This window comes from Heteronotia binoei, chromosome 8, assembly GCF_032191835.1.
Source record: "Heteronotia binoei isolate CCM8104 ecotype False Entrance Well chromosome 8, APGP_CSIRO_Hbin_v1, whole genome shotgun sequence".
NCBI lineage: Eukaryota > Metazoa > Chordata > Lepidosauria > Squamata > Gekkonidae > Heteronotia > Heteronotia binoei.
In genome coordinates this window covers 46,941,404-46,964,876 of record NC_083230.1, presented here as the reverse complement: position 1 = coordinate 46,964,876, position 23,473 = coordinate 46,941,404, and the positions used below count along the sequence as shown (strand labels likewise).

The 23,473-nt window shown below is 45.0% G+C and overlaps 1 protein-coding gene across 6 annotated transcripts in view; it reads right to left on the bottom strand.

Moving 5' to 3' along the window:
* Window positions 1-541: 541 nt before the first annotated feature.
* The window catches only part of MSRB3 (methionine sulfoxide reductase B3), a 145,009-nt gene continuing 122,077 nt past the window's right edge, over window positions 542-23,473 (bottom strand). The window contains exons 4-5 of one of the 6 annotated variants that reach the window (XM_060244997.1): window positions 14,999-15,096; window positions 542-961 (exon numbers count right to left, since the gene is read on the bottom strand). In XM_060244997.1, the coding sequence (XP_060100980.1) occupies window positions 797-961; window positions 14,999-15,096 (263 nt within the window). In that variant the 3' untranslated portion in view covers window positions 542-796. The remainder of the gene's footprint in view (window positions 962-14,998; window positions 15,097-23,473) is intronic. The other 5 variants (XM_060244998.1, XM_060244992.1, XM_060244995.1 and 2 more) reach the window with 5 other exon arrangements.

Here is a 23,473-nt window from a genome sequence, read left to right as displayed (position 1 = left end):
GTGGCCCCAGAAGGTAGGACCAGAACCAATGGGTTGAAATTAAATAAAAAGAGTTTCCAGCACAACATTAGGAAGGACTTCCTGACTGTTAGAGCGGTTTCTCAGTGGAACAGGCTTCCTCAGGAGGTGGTGGGCTCTTCTTCCTTGGAGGTTTTTAAACAGAGGCTAGATGGCCATCTGACAGCAATGAAGATCCTGTGAATTTAGGGGGGAGGTATTTGTGAGTATCCTGCATTGCGAAGGGGGTTGGACTAGATGGCCCTGGAGGTCCCTTCCAACTCTATGAGTCTATGATTCTATGTGGGGAGAAATCTCAGCCAAAGGATGGACTGAACATAATCCATCTCTCAAGGATGTGGTCTTTCCCAACTGGTAACTGATTATGCATGGCCACAGGCACTTAAATCAGAATAAATCACTAAAGTACAACAGATATCAGAATGCTGTTTTGTACTGCAGTCTGCATTGACTGTGGAAACTGTAATTCTTCCTCTTTCACAAAAAAGGAGGGTTATTATTTGAATCTTCTGTTTGTTACAAACCATTATGCAGGCAACAATCCATGATGCCCAAGTCTCTTTTGTTGTGGGATTCTTCCAAAGATCATGAATTCATAATTATTTAGATGCAATCATATAATAAAAGTACATTGGCACGCAAGGCCCCCATTTTCATATAGGAAAATATGTTGATAGTTCAGAATACCTTTACAAGTTTTTTAAAAAAAAAATAGGAAAGAAGGTGATTTAGGATAATATTCTTCATCTAGTAACATGAGCTTTCTGAGCAATACCTTCTACAGCTCAGTCTTATCTGTTTGGACAGAAGTAGAACTAATGTTTCCCTCTCCGGGCTGGGTCGTGTCTGCAGACTCAAAAGACAACGAAGCTGAGTTTATGCAATATCGTTTACCAGTTGGACGAGGCCCATCATCAAATACATGACCAAGATGAGCACCACACTGAAAAAAAAAACACAACTGATTAGCATTCATTGGAATCTTAATGAAAAACAAAGATGATACTTAACAAAGTTTGAGTCCAGTGGCACCTTTTAAGACCAACAAAGTTTAATTCAGAGTATAAACTTTTGTGTACAGCACACTTCTTCAGATGTTACAAAGATGGTACTTGTAACCAAACCATGGACCACTCTTTGAGACACACAAAGGAGACCCTTTTTTGAAGGGTTTTTAATGTTTTAAGTTATCAATAAACCTAGACTTCATGTTTTGGTCATTGCCCTCCTTATTTGCTAGGGATGTGACAGCATAAAGTATCATTAGAAAGAAGAATGTTTTTTTTGTAGAAAAATCCCAGCAACAACTCATTTGCATATTAGGCCACACCTCTGAAATCACCATTGTTGCACAGGGCTTTTTTGTAGAAAAAGCCCAGCAGGAACTCATTTGCATTTTAGGTCACACACACCCTGGCTTTAAGCCATCCGGAACTGCATTTCTGTGTATTCCTGCTCCAAAAAAGTCCTGGTTATGCCAGTGGATTTCATTACGTACACAGGCTGTAATAAAAAAGGCTTTTCAGGAGAGTGGTCTACCATAATTATACCCAAGAAAATATACAGGCATTTTGCATCTAGCATCAGAGACAATTTTTATTAGTGCATGTGCATCAATGAGACTTACTGAAGAAAAATCTATGAGTGCAGCTTCTACTTTTCAATCTGTAAATATAAGATTTCGCAAAAGGGGAGAAAAGAACAAATGCAGATCAGTTTTTCTATGACTGATCTTTTTATCTATAGGAATATGATTATAAAAATAATAGAGGTGTTGTTACTAAAGAAAAAATACAGTATCGCATGTTGCAAGTTTATGTGGTGGATCCATGGCTGCCCTGAGATTCAGAATTCTATGTTGGGAACTCTCTTCTTAGGAATGCGGGGGGCTAATTTAAGCCAGAATTATGATGTTGTTCCCCAACACACATATACCTGTACTGTTTGCCCAACCTGAAAGGACCCAGAGAGCTGCTATTTACTGCACTGGAGAAAATTAGTGCCTCAACACCTTAGAAGGGCACAAGGGGCCTTAATGACATATTTTTAAGGCACATAAACCCATATAGATATGATCTGATGTTAAGCATACAGGAAACATTAATTAGAAGTGCAATGTGGAAAGATTTCAAAGGGTTGCTACTCATATTGAATTATATGTTTTATTTTTCATTGAATTAAAATTGTACTAATTCAGTAATATTTAATTCATACACTATTGAATTTTGCAAGCACTTAATGATCTGTACTGTTTCTGGTTTGTAATAACCTTACTTACAAAAGTAAAACCATCACTCTGCCAAAGTGATGCCAAAGTCATCACTTCTACATGGTTCAGATTACACAAAGTGGGCTCTAATAAGTCCAGTGGTACTAGTTTAGATGTAACAAATAGTGCAACCTGTTTTTAAATTATCCTATTTTAATGTGCTTTATTTATTGATTGGTTTTCATATGTTGTGATGCTGAATGGTCTGTCTGTTATGATCCACCCTGAGCCCACTTGCAGGGAGGGTGGAATATAAATTGGAAAAATTAATAAATAAACAAGAAAAACTGGGCACTGAAAGTAAGTGTGAGCCTGCCAAGCCAAAAAGGGGGCAGGTTATTGTTGCTGATGCAATTTGTAGGGAGACACCGAACAAGGTTCCCAGATATTATCTTATTTTGCCTCCAGGATGACCTTAAATACGAAAGGTAACTACCCATTTGCTCTAGAATCCAGGTAAACAGAATAATAACAACACACGAGCTGCTTCCCTCTGCCCCGCCTCTTGCCTTGCCAGCCAGCTGCTTTTATTTGCAGGTTCCCTGGCACACCCAGGGATGCCATGTTGGTGACTCGGCAGCCTGCAGGGAGAGGGTGAGGGCGGGAGGGGGCACCTGGTAAAGACATGTGGCCAAATGTTCAAAAGGTGGTTTCATCAACTGGGTCAACAACAGCAGCACTGGGGAACAGTGAAGGGAGTGGGAAGAAAAACATTTGACAATCCCTTAAGAAAAAGCTGAGCTAACTTATGTGAGAAAAGGGAACTACCATCTACTTCCTCATAAAATGTTGAAATGGCTGCAAGGTGGATCTTTACTGAGGACACTGCCAACCCTTCTTGAGCCAAGAAAAGGACTCCTAGACATGGGGCAGTGGGCAAATGAAGGGGAATTATCACTTTGATGATACTCAAGACTCAAAATGGACCCATTTTCTACCATAAGAATACCTTGTAGAGGACTTTCTAGCTTGCAAAAGTTTTCCTGTACTCCAGGGGAAAACAATATCCCTAGGACTGGATTCTCCATACTGCCAGATGCAGTCTAGCAACATTGTGGTACAGAGCAGGTGGGAACACTGTGAATTCTGAACTTGCAAAAGTGGTACAGCTCTGCAAACCAGATCTGAGGTGGCCAAAAAGGGGCTATGAGAATGCAGTTCAATCTCTTGGCCATAAGTTTCCTTCTCACACGGCTCAGAAGAGGAAAAGGGGGAAATGCATAGAATAGGGTCCCTGAACATTGGATCTGAAACATATATAATAGAAAGGCAGGGTTTCTGCCCACTAGGGAGCAAAAATTCATGACCTCCCTGAATTCAGCCATGGTGAATAGATCCACTTGAGGATACCCTCAGATGTTGAACACCCTGTCAATATACTTGGACTCTTAATTGGTCCAATACTCCCTGCTCAGATTGTCTCCCTCCACATTCAGATTTCCTGCTATGTGAATAGCTCTGGAAAATGCTCCAATGGTCATTGCCACATCCCAAGCCTCTATGGCCTCCAGACTGGGTCTCCAGAAGCCTGTGCAACTCTGCTTGTTGAAATAATACACCATGGGGGCATTGTTCATTTGAATCAAAATCCTCCTGCCCCTGAGAATATCTGCAAATGAGATGAGGGCAAACCTAACAGAATGAGCTTTATAATGTTGATCCGGAGGCCTCTGCTAATGGAAGACCATTGGACCAAAACCCCTTCACAGAGTGCACCTTAACCTGCCATGGAAGCATCCATGATAAGGATAACCTCAAGAACCCAAAAACCAGAATAGCCGTGAAAAGGTTAGTCTCCTCCAACCACCAATGGAGGGAACAGAAAAGCAGTGGTCAGGAGCATGTTTAGGTCATATTTGTTTACAAACTAGATCTGTAATCCATGCATGTGAAGCCTAGCTAGTGGAATAGAAGCAGTAGTGGGCACCTTCAGGCCTAATAGTCTTTGTATGGTTTTAACAGACTGCCATCATTTTCTTGGGAAAGACTGTACCATGGATTTGAGAGCTTTGTCTACAGGTAAGAAAGCCTTTGCTCTAGTAGGGTCAAAGGAAACTCCTATAAACTGCATCTGTTGGGAAGGCTCCAAACAGGATTTCTCCCAGTCCACCACTAGGCCTAGTCAAGCACAAGTGGAGAGGACTAACTGTTTTAAAAAGTTCCCATTGGGAGCTACAATGAGCAAATCATGCAAATAATGGAATATATTACAATCCTTTGTATGTAAATGTGCAATCACTACTGTCATACATTTGGTAAAGACCCTTGGAGCAGTAGCAAAGCCAAAAGGGAGAGTAGTATATTGAAACACCTCCAAACCTTGTCTGAAGCAAAGGAATCGTCCATATGATGGACAGATGGCACATGAAAGTAAAAATCCTTCAGGCCAAAGACTACAAACCATGGCTCAGGAGAAAGGAACTCAATAACAGAATACAGAGAGACTATTCTAAGCTTTGAAACTTTCAAAAATTTGTTTAATCTTTTAAGATTAAGGATGGGTCTATGCCTGCCATTCTTCTTACCAACCCGGAAGAATCTAGAATGAAAGCCCTGAGACTGGAGTTCCTCTAAGACTTTTTCTACTGCCCCTTTCTGGAGGAGTTCAGTGAGCTGAACACAAAGGCTGGACTGCACCGTGGAGAGGTTAAATGCTCTAACTTTTAACCTTTCAAATTAAATAAATAAATAAAAATACTATCAATAAAACCCAATTATCAGAACAAATGGAGTTCCAAACCTCTGCAAATCTTGCTAACCTTTTACTAAAAATAGGAGAATTAGCCACAACTGGGAAGGGTAGTCAGAATTTTGGGTAGGGTTGCCAAGTCCAATTCAAGAAATATCTGGGGACTTTGGGGGTGGAGCCAGGAGACATTGGAGGCGGAGCTAAAAGCAAGGGTGTGACAAGCATAATTGAACTTCAAGGGAGTTCTGGCCTTCACATTTAAAGGGACTACACATCTTTTTAAATGCCTTCCTTCCATAGGAAATAATGAAGGATAGGGGCACCTTCTTTTGGGGTTCCTAGAATTGGACCCCCTGGTCTAATCTTTTTGAAACTTGGGAGGTATTTTGGGGAGAAGCACTAGATGCTATACTGAAAATTTGGTGTCTCTATCTCAAAAAACAGCCCCCCCAGAGCCCCCGATAATTGCGGCTCAATTCCCCATCATTTCCTATGGGAATTGTTCATGGAGGTGCATGATGGTTGTGGGGGCGGGGCTTCCCCCGCTGGCCAGCTGGATGGGGGAGGGGGGAAGTCTGTAAAACCGGGGGATCCCCCGCTGGGACCTGGGGATTGGGAAGCCTAATTTGGGGGGTTGTTGCTCTTGATTTCTCTGGGGGTTCTGACTACTGGATGACCAGGGCCAAGTCATGTCCTTCCTTTTTGGAAAAAAGGGAGGCTGTTAAGCACATTGAGGATATGAGTAGGACAACTGTTCCTGCTGCTGCCTCTGTCTTTTAAGAACAGAGTGACAAAGCCATACTGCCTCTGGTTGAAGCACTGCCTTGAAGCAGTGGAGAAACGTCGACTGCGGGGTGACATGATAGAGGTTTACAAGATAATGCATGGGATGGAGAAAGTAGAGAAAGAAGTACTTTTCTCCCCTTCTCACAATACAAGAACTCGTGGGCATTCGATGAAATTGCTGAGCAGAAAGGTTAAAACGGATAAAAGGAAGTACTTCTTCACCCAAAGGGTGATTAACATGTGGAATTCACTGCCACAGGAGGTGGTGGCGGCCACAAGTATAGCCACCTTCAAGAGGGGTTTAGATAAAAATATGGAGCACAGGTCCATCAGTGGCTATTAGCCACAGTGTATGTGTGTATATAAAATTTTTTGCCACTGTGTGACACAGAGTGTTGGACTGGATGGGCCGTTGGCCTGATCCAACATGGCTTCTCTTATGTTCTTATGTTCTAAGAGTGGATGAAAAAACACTCAGGGATCTAGCTTTCTGACAATTCCTTTTTATTGTAGAAAGAAACACATCTGTAGTTTCGGAGAACAGTGTCAACCCTTTGAGAGGCAGATCTTCCACTTTGTACCTTTTCTGCAAAGAGAGAGCCATTGTGCGCAACAAAGAATGAGGACTGAGGATTACCGCAGATGCCATAGATCTGGCAAAGACATCCACGGCATGTTTGCAAACATTAATTTCTTGCTTCAAAAGCTGAATCACTTCAGACTGGATAAATTTAGCCAGTGACCTGGATTCAAAGGAAGAGCTGATATCTGCCCATGATCAATTGGTAGTAGGGGTGTGCATCCGGTTCGGCCGAACCGCATAGACCACCGAATCACCCCTGATTCGGAAGTATATGGCACCGTATACTTCCGATTTCATTTTCAGGCCATTAAATGGGAGCCATATATGGTCCCCGTATGCTTCCGTATAGATATTCGGAAGTATACGGAATTCAATGCAAAAGGCGGGAAAGAGGCTTCTGCAGCCTCAGGGGAGCTGCTTGCTTCCTTTCCCGCCTTTGGAAGCCTTTTCCTGCCTCTCCTATTGCCTCCCTGGGATCAGGGAGGGAGGGGGAGGGGGATAGGAGCTCCAGCAGCCAATCTAAAGCATGCATTTGCAAAATGCATTGCAAATGCATGCTTTGCAGGGCTGTTGTGTAGCTGATGACTGGGCTAATCCACCAGCCATCTGCAACATTGTTGTTCTTTTGTTTACTTGGGTATCCAAGTAAACAGTTTTATCTGGCCAATCACAGAGAAGTGGTATTTTTTGAAACTGCTCTGTGTAGGGTCAGAGAACTTTTTTAAGGAGTCTGCCTGGCTGGACTCCATTTCCATTGCTGTTGTGTTGGTGTGTTGGTGTGTGAGAGAGATTGTGCTGCACTGGCCCTTGGCTTCAGCAGCTGCTGCTCTCTCTCAGCTTTGCCTGACCTGCCAGACAGTACCTGGAGAAGAGAAGACTAAGGTAAGACAGTCTTGGGGTCCTTGTTTTTATTTTAGTTGGTAAAAGGACTTTTTAAGACTCAGAGTCCCTTTACTTATTCAGATTTGGGTGGGTGAGTACTGGGAAGCTTATTTGGGGTTAGGGGGTTCTGCTGGGGGTGGGGGCCTGGGGTGGGGTTTTTGCCAATTTGCCCGTATCTTACTTTAGTGAGAGGACTTTTAAAAGTGCAGTGTCCTTTTACTTTTCTTGATTTGGGTGGCTTGGATTTCTTGGGGCTAGGGTGAAGGGGTTTTTTTTGGGGGGGGAGGGGTTGGTAAAGTTCCTGTATTGTTAAAAGTTAAGTTTTTTACTGTTTTAAAAGGATTCTGTGTTTGATTTGTTGCTGCTGTGTTGTGTTGCTGTTGTTCCTTTTCTCTTCTGGTTCTTGGGGGGGGGCTGTTTGGCCTAATTTTCATTGTTTAAAAGGCCACTTTTTTAACAGTTGTGTTTGTTGGCCTTCTGTTTGGATCTATTGTTGCAGGTTTTGCATCCTCCTGTTCTGGTTTTAGGGAGGGGGGTATTGTTGACTGATTTGGCCTGAGGTCTCTTATTGGTGAAAAGGCCACTTTTTTAACAGTTGAGTTTCTTGGCCTTCTCCTGTTGTCCCTTTTCCTGGTTTTGGGTTTGGGGGGTGGGGGTTTAAAACTTAAAAGTTACATTTCTTTCTGTCATGTTTTGGTTTTTTTAAGTTACCCCTGGTTGGTGTGAGAGGGTTGGTGTGTGTGGGCTTTGTGGGGTGGGGTTTTTATAGAGTTGTTTTTGGAGTCTGAGGCTGCTTTCGGTTTGCCTAGGGCCACTAAATAGGCTGCCCCACTAAAAAGGGTGTTTTTAGGGATTGTGTTTTCTGAAATTTAAAAAAAAAATTAATCCAGTTTAGGGCTTTATCTTCTTTCAAAATTCAACTAGGCCACATAGGGGGGATTTAAAAAGATTTTAGGTTTGTCATAAAAGGCAGCGTGACTATTAGGCCACATCAGTGGCTCAGGCTGAGCGGGCTGAGGCTAAATCCGGCGAAGACAGAGGTCCTTTGCTTGGGCCGTCGGGATCCGGGAAGGGAAATCCCCCTACCCGTTTTTGACGGTGCGCCGCTGATTGCGACGCATAGGGTCAAGAGCTTGGGGTACTACTGGAGCCTTCCTTAACGATGGAGGCCCAGATAGCAGCCACTGCCAAGTCCACATTTTTCCATCTTAGGCGGGCAAGGCAGTTGCCTCCCTTCCTGGAGCGTGACGATCTAGCAATGTTGATCCATGCAACGGTCACCTCGAGGTTGGACTACTGCAATGCCCTCTACATGGGGCTGCCCCTGTGCCGAACCCAGAAATTGCAGCTGGTGCAGAACGCCACTGCCCGGTTGTTATTGGGGCTCCCAAGATGGGAGCACATTCAGCCAGGACTCCGGGCTCTGCACTGGCTGCCAATACTCTACCGAGTTCGGTACAAGGTGCTGGTCATTACCTTTAAAGCCCTATATGGCCTAGGACCTGCCTAACAGAGGGACCGTCTCTTCCCACACATTCCCCAGAGAGTACTGAGATCGGGAACTCAAAATCTCCTTGTTGTCCTCGGGTAGGGTGGCCAGACCATCCCGGTCTCCCGGGACTTTCCCGGTTCTGGCCACCCAATCCCGGCTCCCGGGCTGCCTATACCGGGACCATTACAAAGTCCCGGTATAGCCAGCGGGGAGCCGGCGGGCCGCGCGCGCGGGCGGGGAATGCGGGGAGTGAGGCAGCCAGCGTCCCTGCGCGTGCGCACAGCGGTGTGCGCACGCGCAGGGACGCTGGCTGCCTCACTCCTCGCCTTCCCCGCCCGCGCGCGGGGTCCGGAGAGGCCGGCGCTGGTCCCTGGAGGCCTCCAGAGGCCAGCGGAGGCATCGTGGAGAGGCCTCCGCTGGTCCCTGGAGGCCTCCAGAGGCCAGCGGAGGCTTCGTGGAGAGGCCTCCGCTGGTCCCTGGAGGCCTCCAGAGGCCAGCGGAGGCAGCGTGGAGAGGCCTCCGCTGGTCCCTGGAGGCCTCCAGAGGCCAGCGGAGGCAGCGTGGAGAGGCCTCCGCTGGTCCCTGGAGGCCTCCAGAGGCCAGCGGAGGCTTCGTGGAGAGGCCTGCGCTGGTCCCTGGAGGCCTCCAGAGGCCAGCGGAGGCTTCGTGGAGAGGCCTGCGCTGGTCCCTGGAGGCCTCCAGAGACCAGCGGAGGCAGCGTGGAGAGGCCAGCGCTGGTCCCTGGAGGCCTCCAGAGACCAGCGCCGGCCTCTCCGGCCTCCGCAGCTGCCGCCAGCCCCGCCAGCAGCCCGGAGGAGAGGCCGCCACCCGCCCTGGATCCAGGTAAGCCAAAAGCGGGGGGGGGGGGGGGGCGGCTGGCGAGGGGGGGGCGGCTGGCCTTCTTTCCCTCCCTCCCTCCTTCCTCCCTCCCTCCTTCCTCCCTCCTTCCTTTCTTCCTTCCTTCCCTCCCTCCTCCCTTCCTTCCTCCCTCCCTCCTTCCTCCCTCCCTCCTTCCTTTCTTCCTTCCCTCCCTCCTCCCTTCCTTCCTTTCTTCCTTCCCTCCTTCCCTCCCTCCTCCCTTCCTTCCCTCCCTCCCTCCTCCCTTCCTTCCCTCCCTCCTCCCTTCCTTCCCTCCCTCCCTCCCTTCCTTTCTTCCTTCCCTCCCTCCCTTCCCTCCTTTCTTCCTTCCTTTCTTCCTTCCCTCCCTCCCTTCCTTCCCTCCCTCCCTCCTCCCTTCCTGACTGAATGGGCCACAGGCCTGATCCAACAGGGCTTCTCTTATGTTCTTATGTGACACAGTGTGTTGGACTGGATGGGCCACTGGCCTGATCCAACAGGGCTTCTGTTATGTTCTTATGTGACACAGTGTGTTGGACTGGATGGGCCACTGGCCTGATCCAACAGGGCTTCTCTTATGTTCTTATGTGACGCAGAGTGTTGGACTGGATGGGCCACTGGCATGATCCAACAGGGCTTCTCTTATGTTCTTATGTGATGCAGAGTGTTGGACTGGATGGGCCACTGGCCTGATCCAACAGGGCTTCTCTTATGTTCTTATGTGACACAGTGTGTTGGACTGGATGGGCCACTGGCCTGATCCAACAGGGCTTCTCTTATGTTCTTATGTGACGCAGAGTGTTGGACTGGATGGGCCACTGGCCTGATCCAACAGGGCTTCTCTTATGTTCTTATGTGACAATACTGACTTTGGTGGACCCAAGCACTGATTCAGTGTAAGGGAGCTTTGTGTTTGTGACTGGAGTGGACAATACTGACTTTGGTGGACCCAAGCACTGATTCAGTGTAAGGGAGCTTTGTGTTTGTGACTGGAGTGGACAATACTGACTTTGGTGGACCCAAGCACTGATTCAGTGTAAGGGAGCTTTGTGTTTGTGACTGGAGTGGACAATACTGACTTTGGTGGACCCAAGCACTGATTCAGTGTAAGGGAGCTTTGTGTTTGTGACTGGAGTAGACAATACTGACTTTGGTGGACCCAAGCACTGATTCAGTGTAAGGGAGCTTTGTGTTTGTGTCTTCTGGTGCAATTTTGTTCTCAGATCCTGTATTTACTTCATCAGTATATGGGATAAGGCACTTTCTCAACTGTGCTGCATAATGCAGCCTATTTATTTTGTCCTGTTTGCTCTGTTGGCTCTATCTGCGCCACCTTCATCACTTTCGGGGTGTGGATCCCCCAGTGGGGTGGTCTCGCGACTCCCTCCGCCGGCTGTTTCTGATAGCCCTGCGCCCCCTCTTTCATTTGATATGTGTCCCGTGCGGGTACCACCCTCCTGCCGGGAGATGCCGCAAAATGAGCCCCCTTGAGGCTTATGGTGGCAGGGCTCGGGGGAAGCGAGCTAGACTGCTGTTCTTTTGAGGGGTCATAGAGTGTTTCGAGCCCGTCCCTGTGGCATCGGTCCCATCGTTGTGGGGCCCAGGGGGCCGGCGCAGCGGCACGCTGAAGCAGCCTGTCGGTCACTTCCGGGTTCCTGTCCTGCATCTCGACCTGTGACAGGCTGCTTCGGTGTGCTGCTGCGCCGGCCCCCTGGGTCCCACAACGATGGGACCGATGCCACAGGGACGGGCTCGAAACACTCTATAACCCCTCAAAAGAACAGCAGTCTAGCTCGCTTCCCCCGAGCCCTGCCGCCATAAGCCTCAAGGGGGCTCATTTTGCGGCATCTCCTGGCGGGAGGGTGGCACCCGCACGGGACACATATCAAATGAAAGAGGGGGCGCAGGGCTATCAGAAACAGCCGGCGGAGGGAGTCGCGAGACCACCCCACTGGGGGATCCACACCCTGAAAGTGATGAAGGTGGCGCAGATAGAGCCAACAGAGCAAACAGGACAAAATAAATAGGCTGCATTATGCAGCACAGTTGAGAAAGTGCCTTATCCCATATACTGATGAAGTATATACAGGATTTGAGAACAAAATTGTTTCCGGCGGTGATATTTGGGGGATTTTTGGGGACGTCACAGGAAGTGCTGTGAAGTCACTTCCTGTTTCCGGCAGTGGCATTTGGGGGAAATGATGTCATTTGGGGGAAGTGATGTCACAGGAAGTGATGTCACTTCCCGTTTCCGGCAGGTGACGCGGGGGAAATGATGTCACAGGAAGTGGTGTCACTTCCTGTTTCCGGCGGTGGCATGACGTCACCGGAAGTGACGTCACTTCCTGTTTCCGGCGGCGCACCCCTACCTTCCACCCCCCCCAAAGGTGTCCCTGGCTGGCCTTCAGACATTATGGTCACCCTATCCTCGGGCCAAAGGAAGCCCGTTTGAAAACTACAAGGGATAGGGCCTTGTCCGTAATGGCCCCTTCCTGGTGGAACCAGCTGCCGGAAGAGGTAAGGGCCCTGCGGGACCTTGCTCAATTCCGCAGGGCCTGTAAGACAGTCCTCTTCCGGCTGGCTCACAACTAACCGGCACTGAAACTTGAACTGAGTGTAGTTGTAAGATAGCTGTATGTTTTTAATGTTTTAAGTATATAACAGTGAGAAATGTTTAGATTTTAACTATGTAAATTGTGAAATGTTTAAACTTTTATGCTTAATTTTATACTCTTATGTTAGTTTTTATATGTTGTAAGCCGCCCTGAGCCACCTGGTGGAAAGGGCGGGATATAAATTACAAATAAATAAATAAATAAATAAGATGAAAGGCAAATGATGTGTCTTTCCCCCTCCCCTTTAAAAAGCTAGTTACCAAACAGGAGGCAATTTTGAGTAATGAAACCATGAGGAATTTGAACGATTATATCCTCTTCTGTATGGCCTCAATCAAAATAGGACTTGCATAAAGCTATAATTTGCCTTTACAAGACTAAGAGTGATCTGTGATCTCCATCATGTCTTGTTTGCTCTGTTGGCAACTTGAGAGCATGAAACTGCACAGATATGAAACTGAAGAGAACTGAATGTGACTGTTTAACCATCTTCCCAGTTTGCTACCTAGGTCACATTCACTGGCAAGCTGCCAGAACTGGGCTGAACATTCAGTGCAGTAAAACAATCCAATGATTGCTCTACCATGTTCCAAACTTGGCCATCAGCCCATATTCTCCATATGCCAATTTGCTCATGTAGGACTATTGCTGCCCACAGTCAATTATGAATGTATTTCACCTTTTTTTTAGCTCCTGGTGACAGAGAAAAGAAGCCAGTTCCTACAAGCTGAAAAAAATACTGCACAGACAATTGCCAGTGATTTAGACACAGCACAACAATATACAACCCATCTTTTTGTGCACATTTGACTTCTACAGATACAACTTAATAGCTGTAGAGATTTCCAGGGAAATTAGTCACCAAATAGGAAAGGAAAAAAGGAGAGAATGTGCAGTCAGTTTCATTTTATTGTCTAAACGCCTCTTCAATTAACATTCACTTGTCGCAAATATCTGACATTTTACTTACTTCTGCAGTGATGTATTTCTAACAAAACTGTGAAAGCTATTTCACAGATAATACCTCAGATGCTTTTACTTTATAGTGAGACAGTTTTCTTCCCTAAATCAATGACATTTTAAAGAGGAATGTTAACACTGGAGCAAAACAGGTGCTGATAAGACTACTTAATTTTTCACCTGTTGGATTTTTTTTTTTTTTGCTTAAACATGGATTTTGTTCTCAGTTAAACAAAGAAAACTTCCAATGCAATTCCTGCCTGTAATAAAACTGTGGTATTTGTCAGCTGGAAAAACAATTCACATTGTTAGGCCCATTGACTAGAGGGAAATGACTGCATTATAGTGGTGTTGTTAGTGCCTTAAAGGTAAAGGTAGCCCCCTGTGCAAGCACCAGTCATTTCCAACTCTGGGTTGATGTTGCATCACAACGTTTTCACAGGAGACTTTTTACGGGGTGATTTGCCATTGCCTTCCCCAGTCATCTACACTCCCCCCCCCAGCAAGCTGGGGTACTCATTTTACTGACCTTGGAAAAATGGAAGGCTGAGTCAACCTTGAGCCAGCGACCTGAATCCAGCTTCCACGGGGATCGAATTCAGGTTGCGAGCAGAGTTCGGATTGCAGTACTGCAGCTTTACTGCTCTGCGGCGCAGGGTTGCTCCTTAGTGCCTTAGTGGAGGTCATTTGTGGTGGTATTAGTGCCTTAGAAGAGGCAACCCTGTACATCAGAATAGTTCCAACAAAATGAATGGTACTGCACTGCTGAAAGAAGTGTGTACTCTGGCTTCTACACCTCTTTACGGAAGAAGTAGAAGCCTGAGAACAGCCTACAGGCACACCAATTAAAGTGCATTACTGAAATTAAGACATTACAGAATTAAGATTGTGGTTCTACATGATACACATTATAATGATAACATTCCTTATAAAAATCTGGCAACGGCATCTCCATGGGAAAGAGTCTACTATATATTTATTTGGGTGTAAGCCCTGTTTGGCACAAGTTTCACTTCTCCCTGAAATGCCCCCTTTCAAATTGGTAGTTTCTGTTTTGCTGCATAATCAGTTGTTACTTGTTTACCCACTGTACATCATTCCTCAATCAATCCTGAATTATCAGTTCATGTTCAATCTGCGTGTCTGTGCATGTGTTTACAAGATCCCCACCTACATTATGGTTTTTAAAACAAACAAACAAACAAAAGAGCCCATTTAAACTGTTGATTAAAACTGGTGCAACAGTTGTGAGCAAGATGTTATCTTTCCACTAAATGTCAGGTCAGCAATATGTTCTCCTTGATACGTTAGAACTGATTCATTAACGCCACAGATGGCTGGTTATGACAAAAGAATAAGAATGAGGCAGATAATGGAAAATTGGAAGTGTGTAAAGCTGGTAATTTTGGCAGATGGCTGGAAAGATACTATGGGATCTTCTACTGGAAATCTAGTAGGGTACTTCACAGCAATGTGCAGTGATGGAATCAGTACACATATAGTCACTTCAGTTCTCTCAGCATCCAAGTTATTTGCATTTAGACTTAAGACAGCAGAGTTCAGAGGTGAGCCTTGAAAGGATGCCCTCCCAGAATACAATTTCTGCAGAACAGAGTCTTCTAATTCAAGCTATTTATGTATGCTCTGTTAAATAATACTTAACCCAGATCGCAACACATATTGTCATTAGCACTCTGACTTCAGCTTATATCGACCAGCTGCCATGCCTGTGACCCATCACACAACCCTAATTAGTACTTGAGCAACTAAGGGGTTTGAAAGTCTTTAGATGGGGAGAGAGACAGTATAGTGAGTACAATTTCAGCCCACTTTAACATAAGAATGGCCTTTTTGTCTCTAAACTGACCTGAGTGCAGCTTGTCTCAACTCTGTGCATCCCAAAGGAGTAGTCATCAGTGAATGTAATTGTGTCAGAAGCAATCACATCCCAGAATGAAGGCCAGCCTGAAAAATAAAAGACAGGGGAAATAAAAGAGTACAAACCTGACTGGGAGAATTCTTGAAGCAAAGTAATGACAAAAGAGAAGAACCACAGAGGAAAACTACACCATACGGAATCTGAACCGTACAATGTGGTGCAAATGATCTCCAGGTTTCCTGACTGGGTTCTGTCTCCAAGTGGATACTGATTCCAACAATATTTACCAGCTTACTTTTTTATCGTTTCACAAAAAAGCTTTTCCATGCAGCTGCCTTGCAAGAATGTAACAGACTATAAGTGCAGTCCTCGAGGAATAACCTTTGTGAAACGATAAAGAATAAGCTGGCAAGTGGCAAATATCATTAGACTTTTGGAATCAATATCCAGTTGGAGGCAGAACTCAGTTGGGAAGCCTGGACCACATTAGAACTTTTGGAAGAGAATTTCTCTGGGCAAGGCTGTATAAAGAATAATGACAAAACCTGTGGAACTGCCAGGGGATGTCTTCACGGGATAAGAGAACTTTATTATTTGAATCCTTTCATATCAAATTGGAATTGTGGAAAGTGTTGTAATGTTTGCACCATTAAGGGATACTAGAACTGTTTTTAAAAAGCACTGAGTCACTTGGAATATAGATTCTTTATTATAAGAAAATAGCCTCAAAATTACTTGTAGTATGCTTTAAAGTGTGTGACTCCACAGTTCGGATTCTGTATGGTGTAGGGAGAATTCTTGTGTCAGATACTATTTTGAAAATTTTAACCACAAATGTTACCCAGTGGTCCACAAACAGACATAATGATGGCAAAGTGAAGCAGCATGTTTTGAGTAGTAAAAATATCCTTTCTTACATCAAGGACAAAGATTTCTATGTAATCTGAAAGTTGACACCTCCATCAACTTGCAAGTACAATTTATCCAACAAATTAATCGTTCTGGATTCCATCACTTAAAAAATATCAAGCAGGAAGCAGGAAGTTTAACAAGACCCTAGAAAAGATCTGGCCTCATTATGAACAAAAATTAAGAACGTACAACAGTAAGCAAATTCCAGCCATCCATCATTATTCAGCCATAGGGTTGCCAAGTCTAACTCAGATAATATCTGGGGACTTTGGGGGTGGGTCTGTGAGACTTTGAGGATGGAGCCAGGATACTTTCCCTAAAATAAATAAATAAAAATACAGCAGTGCAGTTCCCCTGAATACAGTCTTCATTTCCTCACCCAAGCAGCTGCAAATCATCACACACAGAGAGAGAAGCAAAAATAAAACAATTTGCAATCCCACACTTGTGTTCTCATTGGGGCAATTACTCACAAGTTGCTGAACTTCCAATAACACAGGGAAACCAAAGGTTCAAGTTTACCCTTTACTATTCAAATAACCTCTGAAAAGCTTGTACAACAAACGGAGGGTCTGGACTGCTTTCACAGCTACTGGGAGCAGCCACCTTGTTCTGCTGGCACACCCCGCCCGCCGCATTCAGTCGTAAAGACACAGACACACCATCCAAAAAGAAAGCCTTTGCAAGTTTTCTCTTAGTGTTCTGAAGGGGAAAGGCATATGGTAGCTGTGGGGGTGGAGCTTCCCCCTGCTGGCCAGTTGACTGGGGTCGGGAAGGAGCCTGGGAAAGCGGAAGAACTCTCACTGGGACCTGGAGATTGGCAAGCCTATTAAGTCAACAACTTCCATCTACAAGAGCTAGGTTGCTAACTCCAGGTCGGGTGTTAAGTTTGGGTGGAATTTCAGGAGAACACAGCAGGGAAGCATATGCAAACTTTCTTTATTAGCCCTTGATCCCTTCCAGTACGGCTTCTGCCCTGGTCATGGGACAGAGATGGTTTTGGTTGCCCTCACAGATGACCTCAGAAGGCATCTGGATCAAGGCGGGTCAGCACTGCTATTGCTTTTAGATCTATCAGCAGCATTTGACACAGTCGATTATGACCTAGTGGCCCACCGCCTTGCCGACACTGGGGTTCCGGGGGTTGCCTTAAAGTGGTTCTCCTCCTTTCTCCATGGTCAGGGACGAAGGGTGGCACTTGGCAAGCAGATCTCCATGTGGCGCTCGCTGGAATGCAATGTACCTCAGGAAGCTATTCTTTCGCCAATGATGTTTAACATCTATATGCACGCCCTTGCCCAGATTGGCCAAGGTTTTGGCCTGGGTTGTCATCAATATGCAGATGACACTCAGCTCTATCTGTTGATGGATGGCCACCTGGACTTTGCCCCAGGTCATCTGACCTTGGATTTAAAAGCTGTGGTAGGATGGTTGAGGCAAAGTCGATTGGAGCTCAATCCAGCTAAGATGGAAGTCCTGTACCTGGGCCTGGGGGGGTTAGGTTCAGGCATCCAAATCCCAATCCTGGATGGTGCATTTCTTGTGCCAGCTCAGAAGGTGAAGAGTCTGGGGGTGACACTGGATGCCTCACTTTCAATGGAGGCACAGGTCACCGCAGTGGCTTAATCTGCCTTTTATCACCTTCGGTTGGCCAGACAACTAGCACCCTATCTATTCCCCCAGGACCTAGCTACAGTGATCCATGTGACGCTCACTTCCAGGTTGGATTACTGTAACTTGCTCTACGTAGGCTTACTCTTGAGACTGATCTGGAAACTTCAGCTGGTGCAAAAAGCTTCAGTGCAGCTGTTGACAACAGTGCCTAACCAGGCACACATCTGGCCAGCTCTGCGTCAACTGCACTGGTTACCAGTTGAGTACCGGATCTGTTTCAAGGTTTTAGGATTGACTTTTAAAGCCTTACATGGCCTGAGACCAACATACCTATGGAACCACATCTCCCCATATATGCCCCGGAGATCACTATGATCTGGCACACAACATCTGCTGGCCCGAAGGACGTCCATCTTGCCTCAACTAGGGCCAGGGCCTTTTTGGCCTTGGCCCCAGCCGGTGGAATCAGCTCCTCTTGGAGTTTCAGACCCTCACTGAACTGTTACCTTTTCATAGGACCTGTAAAACAGAGCTATTCTGCCAGGCCTTTAGTTGAGGCAGCAGACATCCTACTCTATCGGGCGTTCCTTCCATAGGCTGGCCCTATGTTGTGGTACCATCTCTGCTGTAATATTAAATTACCTTTTTACTGTGCCAGATTCTTAATCTATAAAACATGTGTCCAACTGAGCCACCACCTGTAACTGTTTATGTTCAAATTGTATTGTTTTATTGAGATGATATGTTTTAATTGTTATCTATACTGTTTTTCTAATGATGTTATCCCGCTGAGCCCTTTCTGGGATAGAGTGGAATATAAATAGTCTAAATAAATAATGCCAACCTCCAGGTTCTCCACATGGAGAACCGCTAATGCCGCTGTAAGAAACTGACTCACTGCATGTAAATTACTTCTGAGCATTGGTTCCAGATTATGGAAGTATATTGATCAGAGGAAGTTTTGAATCGAAACTTGAAATTTTACCTGGGAATCGTGTTATCAATAGTACTTCTCTTCAGCATTTGAATCCATTCTTCAAATCATTTCAAAAATTATTTCAACATTCATCTTGTTCTCTCACAGAGAGGTCTGTGTGTCAACATTGCTACATTTGAGTAGCACATCCTTATGGACTCTTATGTGATGGACTCTCTAAACTTATATTGATTTATTAATTGTTAGCTTGTCTTTGTTAGTAATGTTTCCTTATTTGCTTGTTAAAAACTTTAAGTGCTCCATTGAGAGTGTGGATTAGTTTCCAAGTAAATTCATTCTATAGAAATAAATAAGTTTGTAAATTTCCTTGAAGAGATTTTTGATTAATTTTATAGTATTTAAAGAACACGTCGTCTCTTGGTTTGTAACCTCCAGGTGCTGGCTGGTGATCTCCTGGGATTACAACTGATTTCTGGGTGACAGAGATCAATTCACTTGGAGAAAACAACCTCTTTGGAAAGTGGATTCTATGGCATTATACCACACTGAAGTCCCTCCCCCCCCCAAACCCTCCCCTCCTCAGGATCCACCCCCAAAATCTCCGAGTATTTCCCAGCCCGGAGCTGGGAACCTCCTAAAGGATGGAAGGTGGCATGGTATAGCCCGACCGTATTAGACCTTGGGAGCTAAGCAGGGTCAGTACTTGGAAGGGAGACCTCCAAGGAAGACTACAAAAGAAGACAATACCAAACCACCTTGGCTTCTTACTTGCCTTGGAAGCCCCTTGCTGGGGTTGCCCTGGGTCATTTGCAATTTGATGGCACTTACACATACATATGCTAAAAATTCCTTTAAAATACCACTCTAGTTCTACAGAAGGAGTGGTGAATAGAACCCCTCTCCATGCTAAATTCTCAACTTGCAAGGAGTTTTGTTTTATGAGCTTGTATTTAACAGTGATATGCCCAATTCCAGCATTTCATTCATTTGCATAGGGGAGGAAGGAAATGTTGCCTTCAGAACATTTGCAAGTTGTTTTGGGTTTACAATATAAAACTGTTAATCTTGGACCCACAGGTCCCAGCAGGGGGTTCCCCCACTTTTGGAAGGTTCAAAACCCCACTTCCAAACAGGAGTGTTGCTTCTGGGTCACATCATCATGCTGGGAACACTGCACAACGATGCTCTGGTTCTGGGGCAAACTATGTTTTTGAAAGCAAAAAACCCATGTTTTGCGCAAAAACCAGACCATCCTGTGCAACACCACTGATGCAATGACATCACTTCTGGGTGATGTCATTGTGTTGAGGACGTCACTTGCAATGTCCTGCCCACCCCTGAAACCCCCAATCCAATCCTAACCTACAGTAAATATGAAATTATTCCACTTTCTAAAGAAATTGCCAGCTTCCATGGAATATGGGGTGAGTGCCATTGGTAATGGGATTTAGAAAAGCCACAGATGGCATGTCAAAGAGCCACATGTGGCTCCTGAGCCACTGAGTGAGTATAGCCCTATCCCCATGTTACAGTGAATGCAAATACACACTGAATCAATCCCTGGCATCTCCAAAAAAGGGTCCAGGCAAATAGGTGTGAAAAACCTCAGCTTGAGACCCTGGAGAGCCGCTGCCAGTCTGAGAAGACAATACTGACTTTGATGGACCAAGGGTCTGATTCAGTAGAAGGCAGCTTCATATGTTCATATGTCTTGTTATGGATATGGTCACAAATATTGGGAAACAGAAGATAGTATCTTAAAAGAGTTTTTAAAGCAAAAGACCAAATATCACATTTATGTATTTACTGTATTTATAGTCCATCTTCCCCACTGAGGCTCACAGCAGATCATACAGTGTAAAATAATGCAACCAAATAGCAGGAGACATCCAATAAACATAGTAATGGGACCAGGGTTACAAAAAATTAGAAACAATGATATGTCAAGCAATGCAAACAAAAACTATAAATACTGGAGTGGAAAACAATGCAGTAAGAGCCGGATGACACTTACAACAAACAGTGGAATAGACAACAATCCTGCTCCTGTTATAAAGGCACCTCCCTTAACCATTTTGTTATACTGCAGCCTTATTCACTTTATAACAAAGCCCTCCTTAACAGTGCTGTTGTACACAGCTGATGGAATTACAGAAATGTGGACTGAAAGATGTGAAGCTTTTTTAAATAGCAAGGCACTTTCTATTCAAAAAAGCTTCACACCTTTCAGTCATTTCACTGCAAAGCCCTTTTCACCAGACATCTACATTACCTTTTGAACATATATGCAGGGAGCATTTCCCACCAGGGCTTTTTTTCTGGAAAAAGAGGTGCTGGAACTCTCAAGAGGCAAATGAAGGAGAAATACACGGTGCCTCTCATGAACTTTTACATATTTTTTGAGAATTTTGTTTCCTCAAAGAGGTTTCAGAACTTTGTTCCACTGTGTTTCCCCCAAGAAAAAAGCCCTGCTTATCACTACTGAATATGTGAGCTAGAGTCCCCTCTTAATTCTATACAGACATCGTGTTTTCTGGTCTATCTGCCAGGATGCCTGGACTTCTAGTTCTCTCACACATCTGCACTCAGACATAGGCCAAGCTGTCAGCCTCCTGCCAGGCCTATGTGAGTTGTTTGGGCCTCAGTCCTTAAGGCAATGCTCCTATAGACGGGACCTAACCTGGTAAGAAGGACTCCCAGCCTGCTATCATGCACAAGTCCCCAACTCTGCAAAACAAGAGATCGTGCCACCGCTAGAGCTGTCCAACGATGTGGTTTTCAACCCTCCTGATGGAAGCCATTACTAGGGCTAACAGCATCAGCGATCATCTTCATGAATCTTTGGATACCATAAGAGTGAAGCGGGAGCCCCACGTACTCAATGTGCAACCTGGACATTTCCATAAAGCTATCAAGCTTATCTCTGTATGCATCCTGCCAGCCAGAGGGCATTTTGTAGAAAAATAGATGGTGCAGCTCATTCAGGGATTGTTATGCAGCTGCACATACTATTCAATGGACAAGGGGGTGGAACTCTCAGAAGGAGGAAGTGGAACTCTCAGAAAGGTTCAGGAGCTGTGCTCCTGTGAGCTCCCACTGAATCTGAGGCCTACTGCCAGCCATTCTAAGCGGAACATCTCACAAAAAACTGTGCCAGCCAAGATGAGTCAGAAACAAAGACCAAGACAAACCTGGAGGCCAACACCATTGTGTATGTTGGGTGTCACCTTAGATAACAATTTGGTCCTATATTGTCACGTTAGATAAGTTTGTTAAGTTATGCTAAACCCATTATCCCCTGTTACTTTCCAAATGTCACCAAGGAACCTTCCCTTTTCTGAGGACACAGATCACATGTCTCAGCATCATAGCCCACCTGACCCCTGTGTCACAGGTCATCTGACCACAACTATCTGAGGGTCCAAGGTAGTCCTTAAAGGATCTGACCCATGGCTCCTCAGGTGTACATCTGACAGTCTACCTACCCTGCTGTATAGATTCACCCCCAAAACCTGATCAGTTTCGAGCCCCAATAGTGGGATACGCTGGCCATGTCTTGCTCCCCATTCCCTTTTTCGTCGCTATTGGAGTTTCCATTGAAGACTACGATAGGTAAAGTATCACCTTGTCTGTGTTTCCCCTTTATGTTACCCCTATAAATTTCACCTCTATTTTTCTTAGGTCTGTATGAGTGTTGGATGAATTTATTTCCTTGTATGCTTGACTGATTTTATAATAAAAACCATTTATATTTTACCAAAGATTCTCCTCGTTCTTTGGAGGGAAGTTCTGGAGGTCATCTCCTGTATACATAGGTTTTGTATCCCGCTGAGCCATAGTTGCCCACCACTTTAATTCCCCAACCTCTCATTGAGGGCAATTTGGCTTACAGATAATAAGAGCCATCCTCTGAGGGCATGGCCAGGAGGAACACCAGGCTGATGATGAAGGCCAAGCCATTTGGGGGACAGATGGACGGATGGATGGACGGAAAGAAGGAAGGAAGGTGTTAAGCAAATGTGTTTGCTGCTTCATTATTTGATGACTGATACCCATCTACACACCTCTCCTATCAGAACAGCACAAATCTCATTTAGAACAACCCATTTTATGTGCCGCTGGGCACATTTTTGTATAGGAACCTCCTGTAAATACATCAGGTTGAGAGCAGATTGAGAAAAAGATGGAGACCAAATGACTGGACAAACAAACCATCTTGCAGTATCAGCAACTTTAGAGATTCCTCTTTTCCTGCCAAGCTAATAGATAGAAACCAGAGAAAGGAACCTTCCATAAACGTTCATATTTTCTAGAACGATCAAGCATGCCTACTAAGAACTTCTAGACAGGGACTATGTTTTATCACTACAAATAGTCAACAGTCCTTCAGAAGAAGAACATTATCATTAGGAATAGTCTTGGGAGGCAGAACCATTCAGTGCTAAAGATATCCTCAAAGAGATCCTCCCTTCCCCACTATACAACAATAAGCAGCAAGCTTCAAAGACTGATATGAAAAGACTGAAGCAATCTTTGCCTTCTGGAAAAAGTTATATTATGCAAAAAGTTTTGATATTAATCACCAATCACTCATCATCCTTCCTGCAGGCTCTTTCTTTTGGGCTCCCCCCCATCATAAAGAAAACCTATTATTTATTAGCCTATGTACTTTCTGAAAGCAAAATCTGCTGAAAACCTGTATCAGAACAGCATGTATCCTGTCTTCACTAAAGAACTTGAATTTAGCCTATTAGTTTCTACTGTAGCTCTTCAATATTGCATATATTATTGCTCATTCTTCTTCTTTTTCAGTTAATGAGACATCTCCTCTTTCAAGGCATGGATTACAACACAGCTTGGAAATGCAGGGAATCTATATTATACATATTCAAGCAAGCTGTTCCACTGAGGTCCCTTTTCCAATCACCACGTGGTTTATCTTATCACACTTCATTATTTTAATTAGAAAAGAACTTTATAACCTCACTTACAATGGGTTT